This window comes from Quercus robur, chromosome 1, assembly GCF_932294415.1.
Source record: "Quercus robur chromosome 1, dhQueRobu3.1, whole genome shotgun sequence".
In the NCBI taxonomy this organism is placed as follows: Eukaryota; Viridiplantae; Streptophyta; class Magnoliopsida; order Fagales; family Fagaceae; genus Quercus; species Quercus robur.
This window is the reverse complement of record NC_065534.1, coordinates 1158636-1185989: the sequence shown is the minus strand read 5'-3', so window position 1 is coordinate 1185989 and position 27354 is coordinate 1158636. Positions and strand designations below refer to the sequence as shown.

Here is a 27354-nt window from a genome sequence, read left to right as displayed (position 1 = left end):
TGCTAGACGACGAAATGTCAGTAAGAAATGAAAAGTCCTATCCGCAAAAGAGTGTGCTTGGTGGACGCGTCTAGGTAAAACTTGCTCAGGGAGGGTCGTCTTACAGCTATAAGAAAAAAATGGAGTTAAATAAATATAACAAGGGAAGTAAGACGAGCAATGAAAAGTAACATACCCTTTGGACGAAGATGACCCATCTCATCAGTGCAAGGAGGAAATGGGTCTCTGCCTACCTTAACAGGGTTCCTTGCCCAGAACCTTGAGATGAAGAAAAACTCTGTCTTCCATCTCCTATCAGATGAAGGAAGGGACTTGAACAACCTACAACTAGAACCCTTGGCAGAGAATTGGTGGAAACTTAGGGATTGACTTATCTCCAAGGGTTTGTAGCAGTATAAGAACTTGTCCACAATAAGAGGACAGTTTCCATAAAAAACTTCCCTTTATATCACTTGCATGGATATGACGAGCCTCCATGCGTTAGGGTTTAGTTGGTTTATACCTATACCTAGCCTATGGAGGATCTTTCCAGTAAAGGCATTAAAAAGTAGCCTAAGACCCCCTAGTAGGTAGGCCTCATATAGACCAACTCCAAAGTGAGAAGTACAACACCAATCTCCATAAACAGCTGGACGAGGGTTAAGATTTTCTGGGATCTAGTACCAACCCCTAAGAGAGTTAAGTTTCTTCTTGTCCATCCTAAAGGGAATGCCTACAGCACAACAATACAAAGTGTCATCTTTACTTGAGGAGGAGGTGGACGAGGAGGCACTGGTGGACGAACTAGCAGATGACCCAGAAGCAACCCTCGTCCTCATTTCTTCCTAAAAGACTTCTATGGGGACCCGAGGGACTTCAGATGAGTATTGCTCATCTGTGGTATTCCCCCCACTACTACTACTACTACAACAACTATTACCACTATCACTAGTATTACTCTCATCATGATACTCATCTATTTATTTCTTGTCCTTATCCCTAAACGAAGACACTACAATCTCAGCCATGTGTAAAGAATGCTAAAGAAGAAAACCTATAGATGGGAGAAGAAGGATACCTAATTCTAGACGAAGAGGACTAAGGACGGAAGGAAACTTCTAGATGAGGCACGGAGGATTACTGATGTCAAAATGGAAAATATGGGAAAGTAAGAGGGTAAGAGAGGTATTGGACTATTTATAGGCGACAGACCTAGACATTGAAGGGACGTGAGCCAACCAGGACACACCACATGGCAGCTTTTCTTAAAGAATGAAACGACATGACCAGTGGACCTCTAGGATTAAGCCACGTGTCAGCATCTAAGCATCTTATTTTGAACCACCTTGACACGCTACCTAGACAATCTTCCAGCCAATAAAGAATCGCCACATGTAAAAGCGATAGTGGCATGGACAACACAAAGACAAAGGGGCAATTGATAGGATCCAAAGCAAGTTTAGTTCATCCATGACTAGAACACGTCCATAAGGTTTTACAAGAAAAGAAGCCCAATAGAAGAATCCCAACATGATGAAGATCTATACATAAGATATAATAGCCTTCCAAGTTATGATGGTCGTTCATGACTCACAAGGTTATAGACGACCAAGCGTAATCGTCTAGGGCTTGTAAGGGAATGGATGACCATGCAACACTTAGTAAATTTCAGGGGAATTCTCTATAAGCTCTACACAATCAATCCACGATCTATCATTTTGGAATGTGGAGAGAATTTCTTGAAACCTGCTCTGCTTTTTCTCCATTAACTCCACATATCTCTCACGATGGTAGTGGATCTGAGTAAGTAGACCCACTTCCAACTCTCTATAAAATGATCAAGTCACATTCATCCAAGGTAAGTTCGACTATTCACAGTTTCCCATCCTCGTATTTTAGAGAGAAAACTGACTAAACCGTCGAAGGGCCCTTGGCTGGGTTACACTAGTAACCTTTGACATTCTTTTATTTCCTTTCAAGTCCTAAAGCCATCATCATAATCCGAAATATTCCAGTCTATTGATTTTCGTGTATCATCAAATTATAAATAGATTTGTAAGATATCATTGATAATATGAAAAAAAAAAAAAATCAATTTCATAATAAGTTTTTATTTTTTATTTTTTATATTTTTTGTTTAGAAGAATTTTCATAATAAGTATGAGGCCTTACATTTGGCATTTGGGTACCAAAAGCCTCTTTGGGCTCATAGAAACTTACCTGGCCCAATCCCCTAAAAGATAAACGAAACCTTAAAAACAAAGCATACAAATACAATAAATACAAAACGCCACCGTCGAGACAGTCTGAAACTATTGTGCAACTCTTTTTTGATTTTTCTGTTAAAAATCAAAATTGGGTGTGAGAGAGAGAGAGAGTGAGAGTGAGAAAAAGATTGAACAATGTATTCGAGTTCGAATCACAGTAACGGCTACCACCCACAACACCAACACGAAGACAATCGTTTCGGACAAACACAAAGTCACTGCAAGGACCGAGTTCGCAGGTACACTCGTGGCGGCGCTACTAGTACTAATAGTAGGTCACGTGACTTCAGGGACTCCCATGGCCATGCTGGTCCTACCTCTGCCTCTGCCCTTAGGGTTTCTGACCAGCACCAGAAACCTGCTACTGATTTCGACATGGCTTACTTTCACTCTTACGCCCACGTTGGCATTCACGAAGAAATGATCAAGGTCTGGTTTTTTTATTTTTTTGTAAGCTTTTTAGTTTGAGAAAATTTTAGCTGTTTTTGTTTGTTTGGATGCATTTTGACTAAATGGGTTTTGTTTTATTGTGCAATTTGGATGTGGGTTTGTGATTGTTTCTCTTTTTCTAGTATTGGGTTGTGATGTTTCCTTTTTTACATGTTGTTGGGTTTTGTTGTGTGAATGAATGGTTGTGTTGTTGAGCTCAAGTAGTTGGGTGTTGGGAGCTAAGTGCTTAGATTTTGATGTGGACATTATGGAGGGAATGAAATTGTTGTTCTTTTAAGGACGTAGAAAGCACAGGGACTCAGTTGATAGCAACGTTTAATAGTAACTCCATTGGAGAGTTTATAGAGTCTTTGCCTTTTTGTACATACTATTTCATTGTAATTCTTTAGACTTATTGGTGTTCAGTGTACCTGAAGTAGTCTTTTGTCAATAGAATTATTATTTACCTGTTAAAAAAAAAAGAGTAAGGTGAAGGGTGAGGTCCTAGCTTCAAGATCCATTGGCTGTTTGTGTAACTTACCAATAAAATAACTAAAATTTTATGTCGTAATTTCAAATTTAGAATAGCCCATTCACTTGGAAAATCTGCGTATCTTTTTCATGCATATTTATGTGTATGATGAAGGCATGAAGTCTATGTCATTCTTTCTAGTGGTAAACTAACTATATGTTGGTATAGAATGGTGTGATATCACTTAGGCATATCATTCATATATATATATATATATATATATTGCGTCAATATCCTTCTCTCTCTATCTTTCTTATTGTATAAGTATTAGAAACAAAACAATTCCTTATAGAAGGATCTAAGCACTATATTTGTTAAATTGAAACTGCTGTCTTTTTTTGGGGGATGGTGGGAGCATGTCAGAACAACCTCTGAGTTCTTGCTATCAGTGGGTTCTCCCTGAATGCATTTTTATTACTTTCTATCAGTGTTTTATTGTCTTTCTTTATACTTGAGGTTGCTTATTATAAATTTTGATAAATTACTTGATTTGATCCAATATTTTGGTAAGGTTTACAAACTTTATAATCTCAGAGTATCAAATACCTTAATAAATATATAGACTAATTTATACTTTTGGCCCTTAAAGTTTGGGTTGTTTTCATTTTGATCCTTTGAGTTTTAAAATTTGGCCCTTCATGTTTGATCTGTTTTCATATTGGCCTGCTGTTAATTTAATCTAACCATTAAGTGTTAGATAAGTGCATCCATTAAGACACTTCACCCATATAATGCTAGGTGTCACCAAATTACTAATGGAAATGGATGGTAGGGCCAATATGAAAACAAGATCAAACATTAAGGTCTAAAATGAAGATTTTGCCAAAATGAGAACAGCCCCAAATTTTAAGGGCCAAAAGTGTATTTTAGTCATGTTATATTCTATTATATTTTACAGACATATATCTGCACATCATTTTTGGTAAATGAATATACCACAATGGGCCATTATAATTTGAAAGTGTTTACCCTGATACTCTGCATGGACTGAAAGTAAACACAGCTTATATGGTTCACTTTCTTCTTCCTTAATGCAATTGTGTTTACAGGTTGTAGTGGATGTTGGTTGTGGCACAGGCATTCTGTCGATATTTTGTGCCCAAGCTGGTGCAAAACGGGTAAGCTCTCTAGGAGTTAATTTGATTTTTTTGTTTTTGTTTTAGCTTGAACTCTTGGAATCAATATATGTTAAATGTTTAAAATATGTTTAATGTACATCTGTATAATCATCAGAATTGTATGGTAAAATTAATATTTGATGTATGGAAATTTTTTTGTGAAAAAGAGTGTAACGTTATGTTTAGTAATTTCTGAAGTCAAATTTGGAACAATTATGTGTATCTCAATAAACCAAGAAGAAAAAGAATGCAGTATGTTGAGCATTGCAAAATATCAGATGAATAATATCATAACATATTTATATTCCATGTTGCAATGTTTTGCCTCTAGCAGGCAGTTACTTCAACTAAAATGGATTGTCTTGTCCTTCAAAATATAAATTAATGCACAATAGGTATTCTTTAGTAGCAGGTGGAGGCTTGCCTAGATTTGTTAATTTGGAAAATCTGTTGGTGGCTGATAATTGCTTCAAAATGATGTTTTATGGTGGACCTGCAATATTGAGACTATCACATGTGCAGAATATTTGTTTGGACTGGTATGTCAATGAGCTTTAGTTTAGATTGCATCTTGTAAGAGCAAGGTGAAGGTTAGATCATGAGTTCAAGACTTGTTGAGTGTGCATGTAACTTACAATAAAAAAAATTGTTGAGGTGGTGTTGCTGTTTTAACTGGTAGTAGTAGCTATGTGTGATTTAATATTGCTTGCAGATAATTTCTTTCAAGTTTCTACTTCTCAGTTGCAGATTACCCAATATTTTTCTATTTTGCCCATTTGGCTTTTTGAATGAAAAATTTGACATACGAGTATGGAGTTGTTTCCCTATTATTATCTCAATTGAGTTGTTAAGAAGATTTTGTCATTGCTTGAACTATATTTTTTTGTAAATTTTTTTTAATGAGTAGTACAACAACAATAACAATGTCTTGGTCCCAAATTTTTTTGGGGTTGGCTATTTTTTATTAGTAATAAGAAATTTTATTAGCAAGAGAAGAAGAAATTCTCTTATAAATATGGAGTGCACAAGAGAATCCCCTAAAGAATTACAAGATTACCCCCAACTCCCCTTTCCCCCCCCCCCCCCCCCCCCCCCCACCAAAAAAAAAGTTGTCCATTTGTCCATTCTTTGCAAAGAACACAAGAAAACATATTTGATTTCAATAGAAGACTTCTCAACACCATTAAAAGTATGATTTTTGCTCTCTTTCCAAATGTTCCGCATAAGGCAAAGAGGAGCTGCATTACATATGGGACTTTTTATGGCAATTGAATAACACTTTCTAACTGAATTAAACATCTATTGCTTTCTTTGTCATTTCTTGAACTGTCCTCTTTATTCATAAACATTAATTTTACATTTTTGTCTTGGCCATGGGGAAGTACTATATTGGTTCCTTATTTTGTAAAGACTTGAGTGATGCTCTTTTTCCCTTTTCTTCAGGTTGATGTTAATGATTGTTGATTTGTTTTCTTCTTAACTTACTTCCAGTTGTTGTATATTGAAATTGTAGAAATTTATGTGTATGAAATATTTAATTTGGTTTTGTTGTTACCAGGTATATGCTGTTGATGCAAGTGAGATTGCATTGCAGGTATTTTTTTGGTAGTACTAACTGTTTCATCTTGTTATTCTTATAACAATGCTCATTTTTCTGGCCTATATGTGGTTCGTTTTGTTTGATTCGTCTGGTCTCTATGGTCTATGTGTTCAACTTCCTCTTACATTTTATAGAATCAGTTGAAATTATTCATGATTTGGTCAGTACAACAATGGGGATAAGGTTTCAATCCTTTTTTTATTTTATATTTTCATAAGTGATAATGTCAATGACATCAGGTAAAGGGGGAAAGATAAGTATGATTATGAATTGGTTAATTTATTGAATTCTCAAGATGTGGGTTTGGAATTCTTTTCTACCCTTAGTTGTGCCACTTAAGTTACTTCTCTTATTCTGTTTTCAGTTGTTTTTGTTTGCTGTTTTTTGTGTTCACCATCATGAACACCTGTAATGGCTGTTTGCGTTTTTCTTGTTGAATAAAAGTCCTATTACTTATCAAAAAAAAAAAGATGTGGGTAATATAGCATTAGTTCCTTCTTAACATATATGTTCTTTCTTTCCTTTTTTTTTTTTTTGGGGGGGGGGGGGGGTGGGCGGGTGGGTGATGTTAGTCCTTTTCACCTCTCTTTCATAAATATTTGTGATTTCAACTGGTGTGGATGCATAATGTCTTTCTATTTTTTTTTTCACATTTTTTATGCAATAAGCATCTGACTAAATAATTTAATTTTTTGAGTTTGGACTGATCTCTTTCTCTTGTGAGCAGGCAAATGAAGTTGTGAAGGCTAATAATTTATCTGACACAGTCATTGTATTGCATGGACGAGTTGAGGTAGGCTTTTTTAAATGCACTAATGTTTTTCCTATTCTCTGAAAGGGGTTTTGAGTTTTAATTATATTAGTTAATCATCTTATTAATAATTTGCCTGTGTACATTTTTTATTATTATATAATTGGCAAGTGTCTATGTTGTGTGTAGGTATTGATGCATTATGAAAAAAAACTGTAATTTTTATAGGGGTCATAAACCATTAAATGTATGCTAGGTGTATGTTATTCTCATTTATACTTTCCACACGTCGTGGTATTTTATCTCCTTTCCTGCTTGCCCAAACTAATCTGCTTTTGCGAGCTAGTACTTTAGATTTCATATGATTTCTGTGAACTCAGATTATGATGTCTGCAGGATGTTGAAATAGATGAGGAGGTTGATGTTATAATTTCCGAATGGATGGGCTACATGCTTCTCTATGAGGTGATTATAGAACTGTGCATGCTGGAGTTTTTTTTTTTTGGGATCCGGAATCTAACCATGTGATTATAGAATGACAATTTTCTTACTTCTATTATTATGAGGAACTTGCTTATTATTGCAGAGTATGCTGGGAAGTGTGATCACTGCAAGAGATCGATGGCTAAAGCCTGGAGGTCTTATACTTCCTTCAAATGCAACGGTATCTTCACTTTTTTGTCTTATAGTTAATATAGTCCTGTATTATTGAGGACATTTGTGACTCCTTCTGCCTCCAATTTTTATTCAATTGACAATCTAGTCACTTTGGTTGGATTGTGGCCTTATTGACTTGTAGTTTGTTGAACTTGGCATTTAATAAAAAGCAATTTGCTTTTATGATCTTATTTCAATTTGTACTGCTTGCAGTTGTACATGGCACCAGTTACGCACTCTGACAGATACAGTGAAAGCATTGATTTCTGGCGCAATGTTTATGGAATTGATAGTGAGTACACATCATTCTAACATGGCATTCTTAATCATTATTTTAACATGATACATTTATGTTACAAGTTGGAGATTCAGTTATTTACTGTGTTCACAAAGAGAATATCTTAGTGCCAATCAGTTGAATTTCTTTCGAGCAAAAAAAGAAAAGAAAAGCGATTTTGTGTTATATTTGCTCTGTTTCTATTGTTTATGGCATCTTTATATGAAGTAACACACACACACACACACACACATATATATATACACAGTTTATTCCTTTGCCTGGCTACTTATTTGGAGCTTGTATGCCACCTTTCACCTCTATCAGAGTCTAATACTTTACCAGTGTCTGGGGAGAATTGTTGTGCCCTAAATATTTCCTCTGTAGTAGAATGCATCAGGAATATTATTTAACCCTACCTAGATTTTAGTTGCAGCATTTATTGGGAAATCCTTCTGGTTGAATGATCTAGATTTTAACTGTTTGTAATTGATAAAGTATTTTTGGGGTTCTTAACCGAGACCTCAAGCACATCATGTATTCTTAGATATGGTTTGGAAGTGGAGGTCTTCCATTCAACAATAAATGCACGGAGGATACTTGATGCTTGAAGGTTGAAGAAAAAATGTTGATTCTGATGTTCAGAATGGTAATTAGGCTTCGAAGATGTTCTTCAGCGTGGTTGAGGACCTAGTTGTAAAACTTTATCGTGTACCAAGGTCAGCTATGCAAGCAGCTCATGAAGTACAAAGCACAGGAAGGCTGAATCTACTTCTAAGCTACAAATGGTCAAGACTCTTTTTTTTTTATAGGTAAAATGGTCAAGACTTTGATATGACATGAAATTGAAGGACTCACAATATGTCAAGACTTTGATTTGCCTTAGAATCAAAATTTTAGCTAAAGTTCTTTCTCTTGTTTTGTCATGCGAAGCAGATATGTGAGTAATTTTAAATTTATAGGACTAACTTCTTAGTCAGGAGCCTGCTCAATAATTAGTTTACAACTGAGGTTTAAATGGAACTTCACCTAGGAAGCATGGACATGGACACTAGTAAGACACAGCATTACAAAAATTTCTAAAAAATTTGGACATGACACAGGGAACACGGGGATACATATATTAATTAATTATTAGATATTCTTTTATTTATATTTTTTAATATATTGTTAAGTATTTTTTTATATAAATAATGTAAGAAAGTTTATAATAAAAAATAGCCAACCCAAGTACATTGGAAATGTACTACAGTGGTAGAAATTAAGAACCCAGATTACAATGATCAACTAGAACAGGGAAAGACAAACAAGAACATGAAGGCAAAACTAAGCTCCATTCAAGGAGAGTATGAAAGAAAAAAGACTTTATATCAAGGATAGACCGTTCACAATCCTTGAAGCATCTAGCATTCCGTTCCTGTCATAAGCACCAAAACAAACCTCCATAAATCTATATTTCTATGTGTTCCAAACTTTCCTTGCCAAGAATCTAACAACTCAAGAACTTTATACGGCATAACTCAATGTATACCAAATAAACAAAGACCATAGACCACATCTCATATGCTATAGGACAATGAATGGATACCAAACAAACAAAAGACCATAGACCACATCTCATATGCTATAGGACAATGAAGAAGAAGATGATCCACTGATTCCCGACACCTTTTGCACATATAGCACCAATCTAGCACTACAATATGCCTAATCTGAAGATTATCTGTAGTTAAAATAAACGCTTAACAATCCAAATATATTGTTAAGCATTTATTTTTCATATAATGTTAAACATATATAAATTTAAGAGCAATAATGGAAAATGCTATAACAAATCCAAAAACCAAAATACACCCTAGCTGTGTCCCATTATATATATTAAAAAGGGCTAGGACATGCTTGCAGCCGTGTCCCAGAGGTGTCGGACACGGACACGGCAGCCTAAATGAGGTGTCCATGCTTCTTATTCACCCTATACTAGCATCTTCTTAGCCCCTAAAAGTAATCTTCTTGGTTTCTCTATATAAGGGGTGTACCTTAATGGCATTGAAACAAATTTTGGACCCAAATATTGCAGCTGATTTGGTTCATCAGTTGAGCTGCCTCAATTTTGTGGTGACATGCCATACTTTCTCTACCGGATATGCCACAGGCATCTAGATCAAGAAGTGAGGTGTGCCTTATTTTTAATTTCTATGCTACCTTTTAGCTGTCTTTATCCATATTTTACTGTCAAACTACAGTCTGTTTGTTGCTAACCTGTATACTCCCTCTAAGCCAACCTTGTTTGACATAATACATCTTTATTCCCATCTTAAAGAGGCTGTACTGCCTCTTTTTGGTGGCTGACTTTAGTAGTTCTGTTACGGTTCTTTGAGGTCTTGATTGTCTTACACTGTTCTAAAGCATGCATCTTGATTTCATACATTCTTTAGAGGGCCTTTTGCTGATGGAAAATAGATAGTGAACGCTATTCTCCATATATTTTGTAGGCAGTATCCTTTTGTGTTTGTGTCAAACTGTTGTCAAATAAAATTTCGTTGTACCAAGTTTTGTTAGCATCGTAAACGGCATTATTATACAAATGGTGAATCTAGATTTCAATTGAAATGCTTGCACTTATACATCATAAATTTCTCTCGAGACATTGTATAAATGGTTTTGAAGTTGTTTTTAACTGTTTCTTTCTCATAGGTAAGTATTTTTTAGTTATTTGTGATCTAGCAGTTATGATATTTTGTATTTGGATGCAGTGTCTGCTATGTTGCCACTAGCAAAACAGTGTGCATTTGAGGACCCATGCGTGGAGACAATAATGGGTGAGAATGTTTTTGACATGGCCGCATGTGGTGAGTCCTCTTATCTTAGTTCCGGATTTCATTCATTTATGGTCTACTTCTTTAATCTTTGTACTGACATTTTTAGAAAAATAAGTTGTGTTATTTTAAATTAAATTAAACAATTTCATATATTTACATATCTACAAATTTATAATGTGAACTGCTTCTCTATCCTATGCGATACACTCCCAATATCAGTGCTGCATGCAGTTAGAATCCATGTGCTGAAGTGATTACAAGATTAAAAAGTCATATGAAGTACAGTAACTCATTCAAAATCAACATGGCCATTTCTTTATTAAATTTTAAAGAACAGAATACCAGAGAAGACAAAAAGCATCAGTGTCTTACCTCCTTTTTTCAAATGACACTCCATTCTTGGGGTTTGTGATCCATGTAGTAGATACACCCTTACAACCACTTTCATGCCATTACAAAGTGTGACAAAATATCCTTTTTCAAATTAAATTCCCATCTCAAGTAATGGTTACTTACCAGACTGGTTAGAGGACAAACAAATAAAGGAGAAAAAATTGTAGCCCTAAGGAACAGTGTCATTTTTTATAAATAGGAGGTGAGTCCCTGATATTTCTCAAACTTCAAGGGAGTTTTTGCTGGTATACCCTTTCTCTTTTAGGAGTCCATTAATTGATGTCTAAGATTGTTGTTGAGACTTGTATGCTTGAAATGAAGGCGTATTCGTCAAAACAGATGTAAGATTTTATGTTCTATCTCTGCTCTGCCTTTTTGAATAATTTGGCATGAAAAATGCAATTGGACTCTCATATGCAACTATGAAGGAATAAAGTGATATTATGACATTACTAAACTGCTCTCACATGGTTTGTTAAGCAAAGGCCAGAAAAGATATTTTGTCCATGAAAGTAGGAAGAGTGATGATTTTCGCATTTTGGAGTATGTTAGCAAGTACATATGCTTTGAAAAAGTTAGATTCCACACACCCCCCCCCCCCCCCCCCCCCCCTTCTCTTGGGATTTACATGAAGCTTTGAAAATTTATTTGTCCAATTGTTTACAGGTAAAGCATGTTGACTGTTATACAATTATAATATTTGAAGACATTTGTAGAGGGTCTGTGGATGGTTATTGGAGATTTTAATGCATTTGATGGTTATTGGAGATTTTAATGCATTTTTACATGCATCAGAGAAGCAAAGCACACGACCACCTCAATATGTGCAGGTTGAAGCTTTTAGGAAAGTGTTGGATTCTTGTCAACTTCAAGATCTTGGATACAGGGAATATCTGTTTACTTGGAACAATAAGAGACCAGGTGAAGCAAACACAAAAATTAGACTGGATAGAGGAGTTGCAAATGAAGAGTGGAGAGTGAAATTTCAAATGAGTACAATTACTCATCTATCAACACATGTTTCAGATCACCTACCAATTATGTTGCAAGTTCAATCTTTTCAACAGCAAAGGCAGCAGCGTGGGAGGTCTTTCAAGTTCGAGGAAGCATGGTTGCTCTCTAATGAGTGTGAAACAAATTCAACATGGACTCGCTTTGATGCAAGTTATCATGATTGGGAGAAGAATAAGAAGACCATAAGGAGCCAGGGATTTCGCCCTCCTCATCCATCATTATTAATTAATTCTCAACAACTGAAGAAAGAAATATATATATAGGAGAAAATATACTATTAAACTTTTGCTTCGGTTTCGGTTTGTGTTGGAATAGGAGTGCAATTTATATAGGAGAGGGAGGGACAATCACCGCCTATTACCTATTAGTTTTTTTTTTTTTTTTTTTCCTTCGCCTAGTAGTTGATTGACTTATGCTTACGTGTCATGCAAATTAATTTTTTTTATCTAAAATTAATAATTTTGGTTTTACAACAAATAAATTATTAAGCCAAGTTTCTACTTAATTTTTTTTACCGACTTTAGACAAATAAAAATTTATTAAATTTAAAAGAATTTTATTTGAAGATAAAATAATTGCGTAATGCTCAACACTATTCCCCTTCTGATTCGTAAAACATGAACACCCACGCAAGCAAGAAAGATTATTTTCAATTTCATGAAACTTGTGGAGGAGTATCAATAAAAAAAAAAATCATTAAGTTGTAGTTCTTGTTGTCTGACATTTTTGGCGCTTTAGTTTTAAAGAGAGAGAGAGAGAATTAAGAGGCTATGGTTTAGGGTTTAGCGGACTCAAGGTAAATTAGGGTTCGACTATTCCTAAAAAAACAATTAGGGTTCGGCTTCCCTCCTTTTCTTTTAATTAAAAAAATTGCCGTCATCCACTACCCATGCCACATAATTTTTTAAAGCCCAGTTGAATTCAGCTTTAAACCCGAAAATAATAATAATAATAATAATAATAATAATAAAAAGACCCTAGGTGTTGTGTTTTGCGTGGTGGATCTAGGTTAGAGGAGAGCGTGTGGTGAGTTGGGTTTAAATTTGGTTGTCTTTGGGCCTGGGCTTGGTTCTGAGTTTTGTTTGTGGGCTAGGTTGAAATTGTTTAAAATGTGGGCCGGCTGAGCCTATGGGTTTAGAGTTATATGGATTTGGATATTGGCTAAAGAACTTGGGCTTACCATGTGGGTTGATTGAAATCATCTAATAAAGGATTAACCCGGTTAAGCTTGAGGTTTTGAAAGCTCTCAAGCTTGGGCCATGGGGGGTTGGGTTTGAAGTTGAGTAGCGAAGCAAAGAGGAAGAGGTTTAGAGCAAGAGATGAGGGATCAAACCACCTCCGAATTCGACGATGGCTTGGGTTGAAGATGAGAGAATTAGGAACGTTGATAAGTATGTCTGACTCTGGCTTCAAACTTGATGACACAAAAAAAATAAAAAAAATAAAAATTGTCTTGCTTATTAATTTCACATAAATGTCCCCCTATTATTAAGCCCCACAGTTTTCTCTCTCTGAGTTCTTTTTTTTCCTTTTTCACTTTATCTTTTTCTTTATTCTCTTGCATGTAATGTGCTTCACAGTAAAAAAAAAACAGGTGATGCTGCTGCTTGGAATGTTGTGGCTAAGATATCTTCTTATCTTCTTCTTCTTAATATAAAAAAAGCGGCAATGCCGCTACAGTACTTCGGTACTGTGTATTTAGTGTATTTGCACTGTTATCCTACTGTTCGTCTACAGTGAATTTTGGTGAGTCCCTCTATTTTGTTCGTTTGTGGAGTGCTAAACGCTGCGTTTTCGCTGAATATATAAAACAATAAAAGGGAGTGAGGGAGAGAGGCTATCTAGAACTCTCTTTTCTCTCTTCTCTCTGGATATTTTCTCTCTCTTTTTCCTCTGGAAGAACTCTCTGTATCTCTCCTCTCTATCATTTCAGGACGATAGGACCAGATCGGCTCAGGAAGAAAGAAAAAAAAAAAACATGGTAAGAAAGACCGACTAATTTTTACAGTATCTCTTTTTTATTTTTTTTTTTGTCTGTTTCTTCAAAATTTCCTCTCTTTTTTTTTGTTCTTAAGATCTATGTTTGTATTTATTTTCTTGTGGGTTTCAATATTTGATTGTTTGCTAATACGGGTCTTTTAGGTTTTGATAAAGAAAGGAGATTTGGTTCCATTTTGGGTATTTTCGGCTTACCCAAGAAACAGAGATGGGAGTGGGTAAGAGTGACAAATAGAGAGGGGTGAAAGACAAGAGACCTCATCAGTGATAGCAGAGCTGAAGGAACTCTGAGTTTCTCTCACCGATCCGCACTCTATTTGCTGAAAGAGCAAAGAGGGCTTTTCCTACTTGGATGGAGAGGGCTTTTCAACTATTATACAAATCAAAGGTCTGGTTTGTGGCTTTGGTTTTTCTCTCAACTCATACCACAACTATTTACATTTTCTAAATTTATCTTCTTTACGATTTCCCTGATTTCTTCTTTTCATTTGCTAATATGGGTATTTTGGGTCTCTTTTCTTCTAAAGTTTTAGCTGCTGGGTATGGAGTTGTGTTTAGTCAAGTAATGTTTGTTTTGGTAGCCAAAACAGTGAGTTTTTTTTTTTTTTGGAGGAAAAGCAAAGCTGTTTCAAGTGGAGGGACCAAAACAAAACTTGAAGAGAGAAAGAGTGTGGGAGGTGGCGAGGGAAAGTTTGGGATGGAAGCGAAGGGAGCCAAGAGTTTTTCTCTGCTCGGTTAATGGTTCTCTACATGATGGGAGAGAAATGGGTGGCTTGGCTAGGTATGTGTCTCTCTCCTAATTTTATGATTCGCCTTCCCTAAAATTCCTAGATCGGTAGATCCTCCTTCTCATTCTCTTATTTTTAATCTCCTTTAAATCCCCTCCTCTCTAGAATGATTAGATCTGTGCACATTTGATTACAAGTTCGTTAGTAGGAACTTTGGAGAATAGACTTTATATATTTTTTTTTCTGAGTTCTAGAGCAGCTCACAATATAACTTACCTGAAGCTCAAAACGGCAAAAATCTTAGTTATGTGGGCATGTTTTGTTCCTTTGGCTTCTTGGGGTTTGTAATTGATATTTAACATTGTATATATTATTAGCTTTTCATTTTGCTAGCAATTTGGGAACTCAATAAGAAGCTAAAAATTGATTATTGATTTGTTCATCAATTAGCTTTCTTATTTTATGATGATAGCTGACATTTATATTGTTATACTGACACAACAAATTTCACAATATTTTCACAATTATTGACGTGTTAATTTCTTACAAGTCGAAATAAAATAATAAAATATGAGACTGTAGTCAACCATAACTGAAAATAAATGTTTAAAAAAAATGTTACAACACATATTGTTATCACAATATTTTCACAATTGTTGAAATCTCAGTTTCTTATATATCAAATAAAAAAAATGCTAAATCCACAACATTTTAACATTAATTTCACAACAAATCATAGGTAAGCTATTATTGATGGATAGTACTGGAGCTACCGTGCTTTTGGTTTATTCAACTGGCATTGTAGCTACAGTGCCTAAAGGTTTTTTTTTTTTTTTTTTTTTTTTTTTTTTTTTTTTTTTTTTTTTCAGTAATCGGTTTGTGTTTTTTTTTTCTTTGAAATATTTATGTAAGCTGGTATATATATTGTTATACTGACACAACAAATTTTACAATATTTTCACAATTATTGACGTGCCAATTTCTTACAAGTCGAAATAAAATATAAGACTGTGACTAACCACACTGAAAATAAATATTTTGAGAAAGTGTTACAACATTTATTATTATCACAATATTTTCACAATTGTTGAATCTCAGTTTCTTATAGATCAAATAAAAAAATGCTAAGTCCACAAAATTTTAAGATTAATTTCTACCGTGCCTAAAGTTAGTTTTTTTTTTTTTTTTTTTTTTTTTTTTTTTTTTTTTAATATTTATGTAAGCTGGCATATATATTGTTATACCGACACAACAAATTTTACAATATTTTTACAAATATTGAAGTATCAATTTCTTATAAGTCGAAATAAAATAATAAAATATGAGACTGTGACCAACCACAACTGAAAATAAATGTTTTGAGAATAACAATAATAATGTTATCAGTTTAAAACCAATAATAACTTGTCATTTAAAATTTGTTCTAAAAATGTTATGAATGTAGCATTTCTCTCAAATAAAATAAAAAAAATTTCTATTCGGATCCTAAAAATGAAGATATTGTGAAAATATTGTGATATTTTGTTGTATTCTTGGATTTTTTTTTTTAATATAATCAAATTGGGTGAGCCAAAATTCACGTTTTCACACACAAAATCTATATTAATTTTCTCACTACTGGAGGCAGCACGTGCAGCCAATGCTAGTGTAATAAAAAATCTCACTCAAGAGAGGGAAATAAAATGGAGCAATGGATTGTGAGAGAAATTAACTTGTGCCCACCTAAAATCTAACAAATGAGTTTAGAACACTTTTGGGATTGATAAGGGTAATTTTGTAATTAACCCATGACAAAACAAAAGGCAACGGACATAACAAGGCTGTCAACTTCACTCATGAGAGACAACCTTGTTGTAAAGTCTACAGCTCCACCCCATACCTGACGGCTGCATCTTGGGCTCAGTAAGCTGAAGACAGTAAGCTAGAGACAGTAAGCTAAAGACAGTAAGCTGGAGATAGAAAGCTAAAGATAGTAAGCTGGAGATAGAAAGCTGAAGACAGTAAGCTGTCAGTCTCTAAGCTGAATACTTCACGCAAGATGAAGCCGTTAAGCTGACGACTTCATCTTACGACCAGTTGGCATCTACGCCTAGACGAAATGAAAAGCTGATGGGGAGAAAGCTGAAGGCAGGAAAGGATCCCATGAGATATGTGTATTAATGAGTGATAATGATAAATTTACAATATTAGAATCACCAATGAAAAGGGATGAAGTGACAGTCTATTGGCAAGTGACGACATGAGGAAGTCTACGGGTCCACCTCAAAGCTGATGGGAGCACCTTGAGCGTCGATGGAAAGCTGACGACTATAAGCTGAAGGGGGTATGCAAGACCTCGACAGTTCTGATGTGGCTTTACTTGAGCTCCACGCATGTGTCTATAATAAGATATCTTGTGCTCCATGCTCAGTGTTAATCAAAAGGACTCCTAGAAGGAAAGGGTTCTGATATGGATAAAAATAGTGCTTAAGGCATACGCAAGCAAAACCGTCAGCTTCCACTGCAAGCTGATAGCAAGAGGAGATCAGATAGGAGTAGTGAAGGGAGTCGGCAGGAAGTACCAAAAGGCTGACGGTGTCAATAAGCTGACACCTATAAAGCTGAAGGGAATGCAATAAGCTGACGGTCCTGATAGCGGTTTGCTTGCTGCCCACGCTTGCATATATAAGAAAAAGTTTTGCCCTCCACATTTGGTGCTACTCAAAGGGATTCCTATAAGGAAAGGATTCCGCCAAATACGCCTAAAAAGACACTTATAAGGAAAAGACTTCCACAGCAAGAAAAATGTCAACCCTTTACTACTATAAAAACCTCAATACCCTCACTAGCCAAGGTACGCACAATTTTCCCCCAGCTCTGGTACTCTAGACTTGTGAACAAGAGATTTCTCTAACTTGACCGTTGGAGGGTATTTGGCCGGTACCACACTGGTACTCCTCTTAAGGTCTTCAACTTTTGCATTGTGCAGGTTCTTATCAGGAGCACGTTAGGACCGTGTGACTCACTGGTGATTTTTTCGGTATCATCAGTTGGCGCCATCTGTGGGGAATATGAGTAATTAGTCATTGCTTTATCCCTGAGACAAAAGGTCGTACGGTCTATACTCGATTGATGGCATCAGCCAAGCAAGAAACTGGAAATCCCCCCACAGCTATAGAATGGCAACTACAGACACTCTTTGTTGCGATTGAGTGACTTACTCAACAAAATAAAGCCCTTATGCTACAAAACCAAGCGTTGGAAGTGCAAATTAAGCAGCCGCAAGAGCATCAAGTCTTATTGCATGATCAAGGTAGAAGTGGTCATAATCACTATCCACCCCTTCGAAATATTATAGAAGGGAAGAGCAAATAGAAGAAAAGACTGACGACTACAATACTGTAGGACGATGAATGATTGGCCAAAGAGAAGGCAAGAGGCCTAGACACTCTAACAGCTGACTCGTTCGTTTGACCCCACCAAACGCTCCTATCGACCATATACTTACACTTATCAAAGACGACCAAAGTCACTTACGGGTGGACGGTCTAAATATTAAGTTGCCTACGGCTGGACAGACCACTAAAAGGTGATGACCAACAAAGTTGAAGAGTATAAAGACTTGCTCCTAAGCACCACTGTGAGGTGACGACCAACAAAGCTGAAGAGTATAAAGACTTGCTCCTAAGCACCACTGTGAGGTGACAACCAACAAAGCTGAAGAGTAAAAAGACTTCCTCCTAAGTACTACCAAAAGGTGACAACCAGCAAAGCTGAAGAGTAAAAAGACTTACTCCTAAACACCACTAAAAGGTGATGACTAGCAAAGTTGAAGATTAAGAGGACTTACTTCTAAGCACCCTTAAAAGGTGACGATTAGCAAAGCTGACAAGTATGAAGACTTGCTCCTGGGCACCACTAAAAGGTGGCGACCAACAAAGTTGAAGAGTAAAAAGACGTACTCCTAAGCACCACTAAAAGGTGACGACTAGCAAAGCTGACGAGTAAAAAGACTTATTCTTAAGCAACACAAAAAACTCCATTCAAACAGATGAGCTTTCGACTATCTTATGGGCATATTAAACGACAACATGAAGCCCTGCAAGTGAAACTCCATTCATACTAGCATTTGGAACCAAAGCAGTGATACCGGAAAAGGTAGGACTTACAAGCTTCAAAGCGGATCACTAAAATGAAGAGAAGAATGACAAAGAGCTATGTCTCGATCTTGACTTACTAAACAAAGTAAGAATAGGTACTGAACAAAGGCTAGTTTCGTATCAAAACCTCATGGCTAGGCAATACAATAAACGAGCAAAGCCAAGACAATTAGACGTAGGTGAGCTAGTTTTAAGAAGGGTAATGCTCGCCACCAAGGACTCAGCACATGGAAAGCTAGTCCAAACTGGGAAGGACCTTATAAGGTAGTCGACCGCTTTAGGAGAGGTACTTACCACCAAGGGACACTTGACAGGAAAAAGCTACCTCACCCTTGGAACACCAAACACTAAAAGGAGTACCACTGGTGCTCACAGTTTGTTGTTACTTGCTTATTTAAGACTTAACTTATTTTCCTATAAGCTTACCATTTGAATAGAAGCATTTTCTCCACTTGTGATGCATTGGGTAGAAAAAGCGAACGACCAATACTATCTACCCTTCTACAATGTCTCCGAGGTGGTGAACGATCAACTCAAGTAGCGAAGGTAAACATGGAAGGGGGGCAACAGACGAGGAACATTTGTACAACGTATCGACTCAAAATATCACCTCCCAAGGTGAGCATCACCTTTCAAGGTGAACCCCACTTCTTAAGGTGGCCCTTACTTCTCAAATTGAAAGTCACCTACGGGTAGACGCATGACCAAAGTCGCCTATGGGTGGACGGTCACTATACTAAGTCACCTACGGGTAGTCGCATGGCCAAAGTCGCCTACGGGTGGACGGTCACTACATTGAATAACCTACGGGTAGACGCATGACCAAAGTCGCCTACGGGTGGACGGTCACTACACTAACTCGCCAATGGGTAGATGCATGACCAAAATCGCTTACAGGTAGACAGTTACTACACTAAATCACCTACAGGTGGACATATAACCAAAATCCCCTTATGGGTAGACGGTCACTTACCGGTGGACGTATGACCATAGTCGCCTATGGGTGGATGGTCACCATACTAAGTCACCTCCAAGTAGACGACCAAAAAGGTGACGAGACACCAAAATTTAGTCACCTCAATTAGTCCACAACCCCAAGTGGACGACTGACAAGGCCACAAAACCCACAATAGTGGAACAACGTAGAAGCAAATGAACAAGAAATCCGGTGCTTGTCTATAGAGTGTTCACCTTAGGAGAATGCAGAGATTAACAAAAGCCGACTGCTTTTGGAGCTTCACGGACAACACAACTCCTCCTTTAACTTTGCAAATACTAAACCTCAAGCAAGCTATTCATTCAATATCAACATTCAAGCATGCGTACGTGTTGAGATAACCATATGTGCATGTAAAGGGAAAGACAAGTGGAGCTTTGCATGCTGTTTACTAAGTTGTAAAGGTCATGTGTGTGCCAATGATTCATTAACCACTAGCTATAGCATTTAAGTGCAAAACCACAAAGAAGCCACCATGCTTCCCCATGAAAAATCAAAGCTTCAGGACGTGTTCAATATGTGGCGTAATTAATAACACGTAAGATGACGGAACTACCCCAAAGACGACCTTAGCGCCACTCAGAATGCACCGCATATACCCTCAACTACCCCATCAATCGAAGTGTAACTCCCGAGGAAAGAGACGATGGCTGCTGACGGACACATATGCTGAGGGGGTAAAGAATTGCATGGTCCAAAGATCAATGGCTACCATCAACTAAGAGACTGGAAACCCGCCCAACGCCTTGGAGAGGCAAGTGCAAACCCTCGCCGCGGTGGTTGAGCGGCTCACCCAACAGAATCATGAGTTGGAACAAAAGTTGGGCCAACGGAACAAATAGCATCTGAACCATCAAAATGACGATTAGGGTGGTGGCAAATGTAACAATGACCATCCCCCTATGGACGATCACCAAGAAAAAGGATGTCCAAGATGAAAGCCTTTGAGTGGACCGACGAATGCCAAAGAGCATTTGAGGAACTAAAGGCGTACCTCGCATCTCCACCACTCCTCAATCCATCCAAACCCGATGAAGAGTTTTCCCTCTGCTTGGTCGTATCCCCTACGGTTGTTAGTTCAACTCTCATCCAACAAGTGCCAATGCTTCAGCAAGACCTCATGGCTAAACACTACGAAAGGAAGCCGACGGGCACCTAATCCTCATCCCAACGGGATGGATTGACAACCAAGAATGCCTATGGGCATCTAATTCTCATCCTTACGGGATGGATCGACAACCAAGGATGCCTACGGGCACTTGATCCTCATACAAAACTAAGTCCCATCTACGGGATGGATCAACAATCAAGGATGCCTATGGGAACCTTACCCTTGTCCAAAACTAAGCCCTACCAACAGGATGGACCAACGATCAAAGATGCCTACGGGTAATTGTTCTTCATCCAAAACTAAGTCCTACCTATGGGATGGACCGACAACCAAGAATGCCCATTGGCACCTAATCCTCATCCTTACAGAATTGATCGACGTTTTAAAACACCGACGGACACCAGATCCTCATAGCAAGCTAAGTTCTACCTACGGGTGAACAAATGAACAAAGTCACCTAAGGGTTGACGGTCCAATGTAAAGTCATCCCCAAGAGGGACGGACGATGACCAAAGTTGCATACAGATGGACGGACAACCAAAGTCGCTTATGGGTGGACAGAAAACTAAGTTCGCCTACAAATGAATGGTCCAAAGTAAAAGTTATCCCCAAGATGGAAGGACAATGACCAAAGTTGCCTACAGGTGAACAGAAAACCAAAGTTGCCTACAGGTGAATAGAAAACCAAAGTCGCCTACGGTGGACAGTCCAAAGTAAAGTCATCCCTAAGAGAGAATAACAATGACCAAAGTCACCTACGTGAGGACCGTGTGACTTACTGACGATTTTTTGGGATATGGATAAAAATAATGCTTACTCATATAAGGCATAAGCTGACGGTTACATGTAAAACCGTCAGCTTCCGTTGATAGGTGTCAATGAACGGAGTGTAGGGAGTCCGCAAAACGCACCTGAGGGCAGATGCCAGTAAGGCTAAAGGATGTAGGATAAGCTGACGACCCTGATACAGGTTTACTTGCTGCCCACGATTGCATATATAAGGAAATGTCTTGCTCTCCACGTTTGGCGCTACTTAAAAGGATTCCTATAAAGAAAAGACTTCTAGTCCAAGGAAGAGAGGTCAACCCTCTACTATTACAAAGTCCACAAAGTGGATGAGTTTACTGCTAAGTCCACGAAATGGACGAATTTATTACAAAGTCCACAAAGTGGACGAGTCTACTACTAAGTCCACAAAGTGGACGAATTTATCACTAAGTCCACAAAGTGGACGAGTCTACTACTAAGCCCACAAAAGTGGACGAGATTATTACTAAATCCACAAAGTGAGCAACCTCATTACAAAGTCCACAAGACAGTGGAGAGATCCACCACAAATGGACGGACCTAAACACTGATAGGTCCGTAATTTGGTTCATCCCACGAAGATGGGTTAATAAAATAAAGTCCATAAAATAAAGGATGGATCCATAACAAGTGGACAGACCTAACTAAGCAAATAGGTCCATGATTAAGTCCGTAAGCAGGTTCATCCCGTCAGGATAAGGTTACAGACCACAACAAGCAGACGGATCTATAACTAAATAGACGGGTGTGTCTCTAAACTTGTGAAAACATATCTTGAGGCATCACACATAAATGACCCTTCCACGACGTTAACTCCATAACCCGTCAGCTAAAGCTGACGAGGCTATGGAGTAGGGGGCAGCTGATAATTGTAATTTTGTAATTAACCCATGATGAAACAAAAGGCGACGGACATAACAAGATTGTCAACTTCACTTATGAGAGACAACCTTGTTGTAAAGTCTACAGCTTCACCCCATACCTGACGGCTGCATCTTGGGCTCAGTAAGCTGAAGACAGTAAGCTAGAGAAGACAGTAAGCTGAAGACAGTAAGCTGAAGATAGTAAGCTGGAGATAGAAAGCTGAAGACAGTAAGCTGTCAGTCTCTAAGCTGAAGACTTCACGCAAGATGAAGCCGTTAAGCTAACGGCTTCATCTTGCGACCAATTGGCATCTACGCCTAGATGGAATGAAATGCTAACGGGGAGAAAGCTGAAGGCAGGAAAGGATCCCATGAGATATATGTATTAATGAGTGATAAGGATAAATTTACAATATTAGAATCACCAATGAAAAGGGATGAAGTGATAGTCTATTGGCAAGTGATGACATGAGGAAGTCTACAGGTCCACATCAAAGCTGACGGGAGCACCTTGAGCGTTGATGGAAAGCTGACGACTATAAGCTAAAGGGGGTATGCAAGGCCTCGACGGTTTTGATGTGGCTTTACTTGAGCTCCACGCATGTGTCTATAATAAGATATCTTGTGCTCCACGCTCAGTGTTAATCAACAGGACTCCTAGAAGGAAAGGGTTCTGATATGGATAAAAATAGTGCTTAAGGCATACACAAGCAAAACCGTCAGCTTCCACTGCAAGCTGACTGCAAGAGGAGATCAGATAGGAGTAGTGAAGGGAGTCGGCAGGAAGTACCAAAAGGTTGATGACTTCAATAAGCTGACACCTATAAAGCTGAAGGGCATGCAATAAGCTGACGGTCCAGATAGCGGTTTGCTTGCTGCCCACGCTTGCATATATAAGGAAAAGTCTTGCCCTCCACGTTTGGTGCTACTCAAAGGGATTCCTATAAGGAAAGGATTCCACCAAATACGCCCAAAGAGACACCTATAAGGAAAAGACTTCCACAGCAAGAAAAATGTCAACCCTTTACTACTATAAAAACCTCAATACCCTTACTAGCCAATGTACACACAATTTTCCCCCAGCTCTGGTACTCTAGAGTTGTGAATAAGAGATTTCTCTAACTTGACCGTCGGAGGGTATTTGGCCGGTACCACACCAGCACTCCTCTTAAGGTCTTCAACTTTTGCATTGTGCAGGTTCTTATCAAGAGCACGTTAGGACCGTGTGGCTCACTGGTGATTTTTTCGGCATCATCAGGGATCATTAGGCCCATGTTTTGATGTGGGACAGAATCTACTATTTAATTTTTATAATTATTTAATTTTGATATTTTTATGTAATTTTTATTATTTTAAGTTTAGATTATTTATTTCATTGTTTTTAGGTACTTTTAATGCTTTTTAGGTTGTTTAAAAAAAAAAAAAAAAGCTTTTTAGGTAAAATTTGGTTCTTATTATGATTAGGTGTTAATTAGGAACTTTTTTAGAATATATATTTTCTTGTTTGTCAAGTTTTATGGAGCCTTTAAATAAGCCTATGTTTTTTCAGAGATTATTATTAATAAAATTTAGAATTTTTCTCAAACGTTTTCTCTAGTGGATTCTAGACCTATCACCTTGTGGATTTAAGGAATCTTTTGTGGATTCGAGGTTTACTACCAGAAGGTTTACTACTAGAAACTAACAGTTTAGTTTATGTTCCACCAAATAGAATATTGTGTGTGCTTTGTTTAGGCTTTCGTGACGTCACTTGGTATTAGAGTCTTGACTTACCCTAATCTGATGACTAATCGGCGTGACCACCACAACTACAACAACGACAGCAAATCAAATTTATTTTTGGGTCTGTGGATTGGGCTCAAAGGAATTGGGGGATAACACATGCACACGCATCTATCAACACATGTTTCAGATTACCTACCAATTATGTTGCAAGTTCAATCTTTTCAGCGTGGGAGGTCTTTCAAGTTCGAGGAAGCATGGTTGCTCTCTAATGAGTGTGAAACAAATTCAACATGGACTCTGCTTTGATGCAAGTTATCATGACTGGGAGAAGAAGAAGAAGACCATAAGGAGACAGGGATTTCGCCCTCCTCATCCATCATTATTAATTAATTCTCAACAACTTAAGAAAGAAATATAAATATAGGAGAAAATATACTATTAAACTTTTGCTTCGGTTTCGGTTTGTGTTGGAATAGGAGTGCAATTTATATAGGAGAGGGAGGGACAATCACCACCTATTACCTATTAGTTTTTTTTTTTTTTTGCCTAGTAGTTGTTGATTGACTTATGCTTACGTGTCATGCAAATTAATTTTTTTTTTATCTAAAATTAATAATTTTGGTTTTACAACAAATACTAAATTAAGCCAAGTTTCTACTTAATTTTTTTTACCAACTTTAGACAAATAAAAATTTATTAAATTTAAAAGAATTTTATTTGAAGATAAAATAATGCTCAACACTATTCCTCTTCTAATTCGTAAAACATGAACATGCATGCAAGCAAGAAAGATTATTTTCAATTTCATGAAACTTGTGGAGGAGTATCAATCAAAAAAAAAAAATCATTAAGTTGTAGTTCTTGTTGTTGTTGATGTTGTCTGACATTTTTGGCGCTTCAGTTTTAAAGAGAAAGAGAAAGAATTAAGAGGCTATGGTTTAGGGTTTAGCGGACTCAACATAAATTAGGGTTCGGCTGTTCCTAAAAAAACAATTAGGGTTCGGCTTCCCTCCTTTTCTTTTAATTAAAAAAATTGCTGTCATCCACTACCCACGCCACATAATTTTTTAAAGCCCAGCTGAATTCAGCTTTAAACCCAAAAATAATAATAATAATAATAATAAAAAGACCCTAGGTGTTGTGTTTTGCGTGGTTGATCTAGGTTAGAGGAGAGCGTGTGGTGAGTTGGATTTAAATTTGGTTGTCTTTGGACCTGGGCTTGGTTCTGAGTTTTGTTTGTGGGCTAGGTTGAAATTGTTTAAAATGTGGGCCGACTGAGCCTATGGGTTTAGAGTTATATGGATTTGGATCTTGGCTAAAGAACCTGGGCTTACCATGTGGGTTGATTGAAATCATCTAATAAAGGTTTAACCCGGTCAAGCTTGAGGTTTTGAAAGCTCTCAAGCTTGGGCCATGGGGGGTTGGGTTTGAAGTTGAGTAGTGAAGCAGAGAGGAAGAGGTTTAGAGCAAGAGATGAGGGATCAGACTACCTCCGAATTCGACGATGGCTTGGGTTGAAGATGAGAGAACTAGGAACGTTGATAAGTGTGTCTAACTCTGGCTTCAAACTTGATGAAAAAAAAAAAAAATGTCTTGCTTAATTTCACATAAATGTCCCCCTAGTATTAAGCCCCACAGTTTTCTTTCTCTAAATTCTCTTTTTTCCTTTTTCGCTTTATCTTTTTCTTTATTCTCTTGCATGTGATGTGCTTCAGTGCTTTATAGTAAAAAAAAGTAGGTGATGCTGCTGCTTGGAATGTTGTGGCTAAGATACTTTAGCTATAAAAGTTCGATGATATTCATTCTTGTAATAGCTCTGGGTCTGGTCTGAGATGGGCAGGGGGCCCAAGCTTTTTCTCTCTTGTAAGACTTCCACGGCCTTTTTTTGTAGAATAAATATAATAGAGGGTTTTTCAGCAAATCAAATTTATTTTCGGGTCTGTGGATTTGGCTCAAAGGAATTGGGGGATAACACATGCACGCGCATCTACATAACTAATTTCCGCACACACTCTATATAACTTAAATCTACACAAAAACTCAAATATGAAACTAACAAACGTGCGAAGGTATTAAGCTAGCAAACAATTTTGATAAACCACCACATACCACATTAATTAATAGAATATCAATATATGAGAACAGCTTCATTGAACTGAATCCTCATTACAAATCATAATAGCATTAGCAAAAAAACAATCTATTTTTCAAAATTAGTTGGTCCACATGGATTTATAGAACCACGTTTACAACCACATGGTCCACATGGACCTTGGAGCCAAACTGCTTTGGTTATTACTCTAATATCAGAATGTATGATTTTTTTTTTTTTGACAAACACAATGTATGACTATTAATAAATGAAACAAGTATGAAGTTTCCCAATAGACAATGAATCCCCTATCATTATGTACAACAAATTAAAAAGGCTTTTGACCTATCACATTACCATGGGGATCATAGTTACAAGTGATAAACATGTCCTTACTCCGACATGTCACTTTTGCGCAATCAACCTTCAAGCTTTGCCTCCATATGATCTGGGTATAGTGTGGGCAATCTTTGTTCAGAGTACAAGAATTTGTATTATGATTGTAGTAACTTCTTTCAACAGCCCGTGCTTCAGCAGCATCACCTGGTTTCCAATCCTTGCCACTTCCCCAAAAGAGGTTTTCACCATAGTTGCTATCGGAATGAATCAAAGCACAATCTCCCTGGCATTGGTGAGCCAACCAAGATGCATAATCAGCTAGTTTCTTGCTCCATGTTAGAGGAGGGAGACCAAGCTTGGCTCTTATTGTGTTGTGAGGTATCAAATATTGTTGATTTGTGTTGTGAGGAGTGGTTTATAATAGGCGTCTTGTAATAGGCGTCTAGCAAAGAAGTCGATTGGAAAGCTCATGAGTCCAGTGTGAAAAGTAGAGGGAAGGAAAAGAAGAGAGGAGAAGGAAAGTTCTAACAAGCAACATGAAAGCAAGGGTCTAATCTCCATTAGGGGCACAAATCGATTGTGTTGGTTGAAGTTGATGAAGATCAAAACTCAATCTTTAGGTATATAGAGCAGAATTGTAATTTAATCATATGCCTTTTTTTTTTAATTAAAACATTTATGTTATAATATCTTGAACTTATTTTTATATATATATTTTT

The 27354-nt window shown here is 37.2% G+C and overlaps 1 protein-coding gene and 1 pseudogene across 6 annotated transcripts in view; one reads left to right on the top strand and one right to left on the bottom strand.

Moving 5' to 3' along the window:
- The first annotated feature begins 2273 nt into the window (after nt 1-2273).
- The window catches only part of LOC126714776 (probable protein arginine N-methyltransferase 6), a 105903-nt gene continuing 80822 nt past the window's right edge, over nt 2274-27354 (top strand). Inside the window, exons 1-10 of one of the 6 annotated variants that reach the window (XR_007651673.1) lie at nt 2277-2675; nt 4257-4325; nt 5884-5919; nt 6653-6718; nt 7073-7141; nt 7263-7340; nt 7547-7625; nt 10364-10459; nt 11088-11163; nt 11489-11771. Coding sequence is in view for 4 of the 6 variants with exons in the window: in XM_050415083.1 (XP_050271040.1) it covers nt 2382-2675; nt 4257-4325; nt 5884-5919; nt 6653-6718; nt 7073-7141; nt 7263-7340; nt 7547-7625; nt 10364-10459; nt 11618-12099 (1269 nt within the window). In the remaining 2 variants the exon portion in view is untranslated. The other 5 variants (XM_050415083.1, XM_050415100.1, XM_050415091.1 and 2 more) reach the window with 5 other exon arrangements.
- LOC126714810 (pathogenesis-related protein PRMS-like) lies at nt 26573-27196 on the bottom strand (annotated as a pseudogene).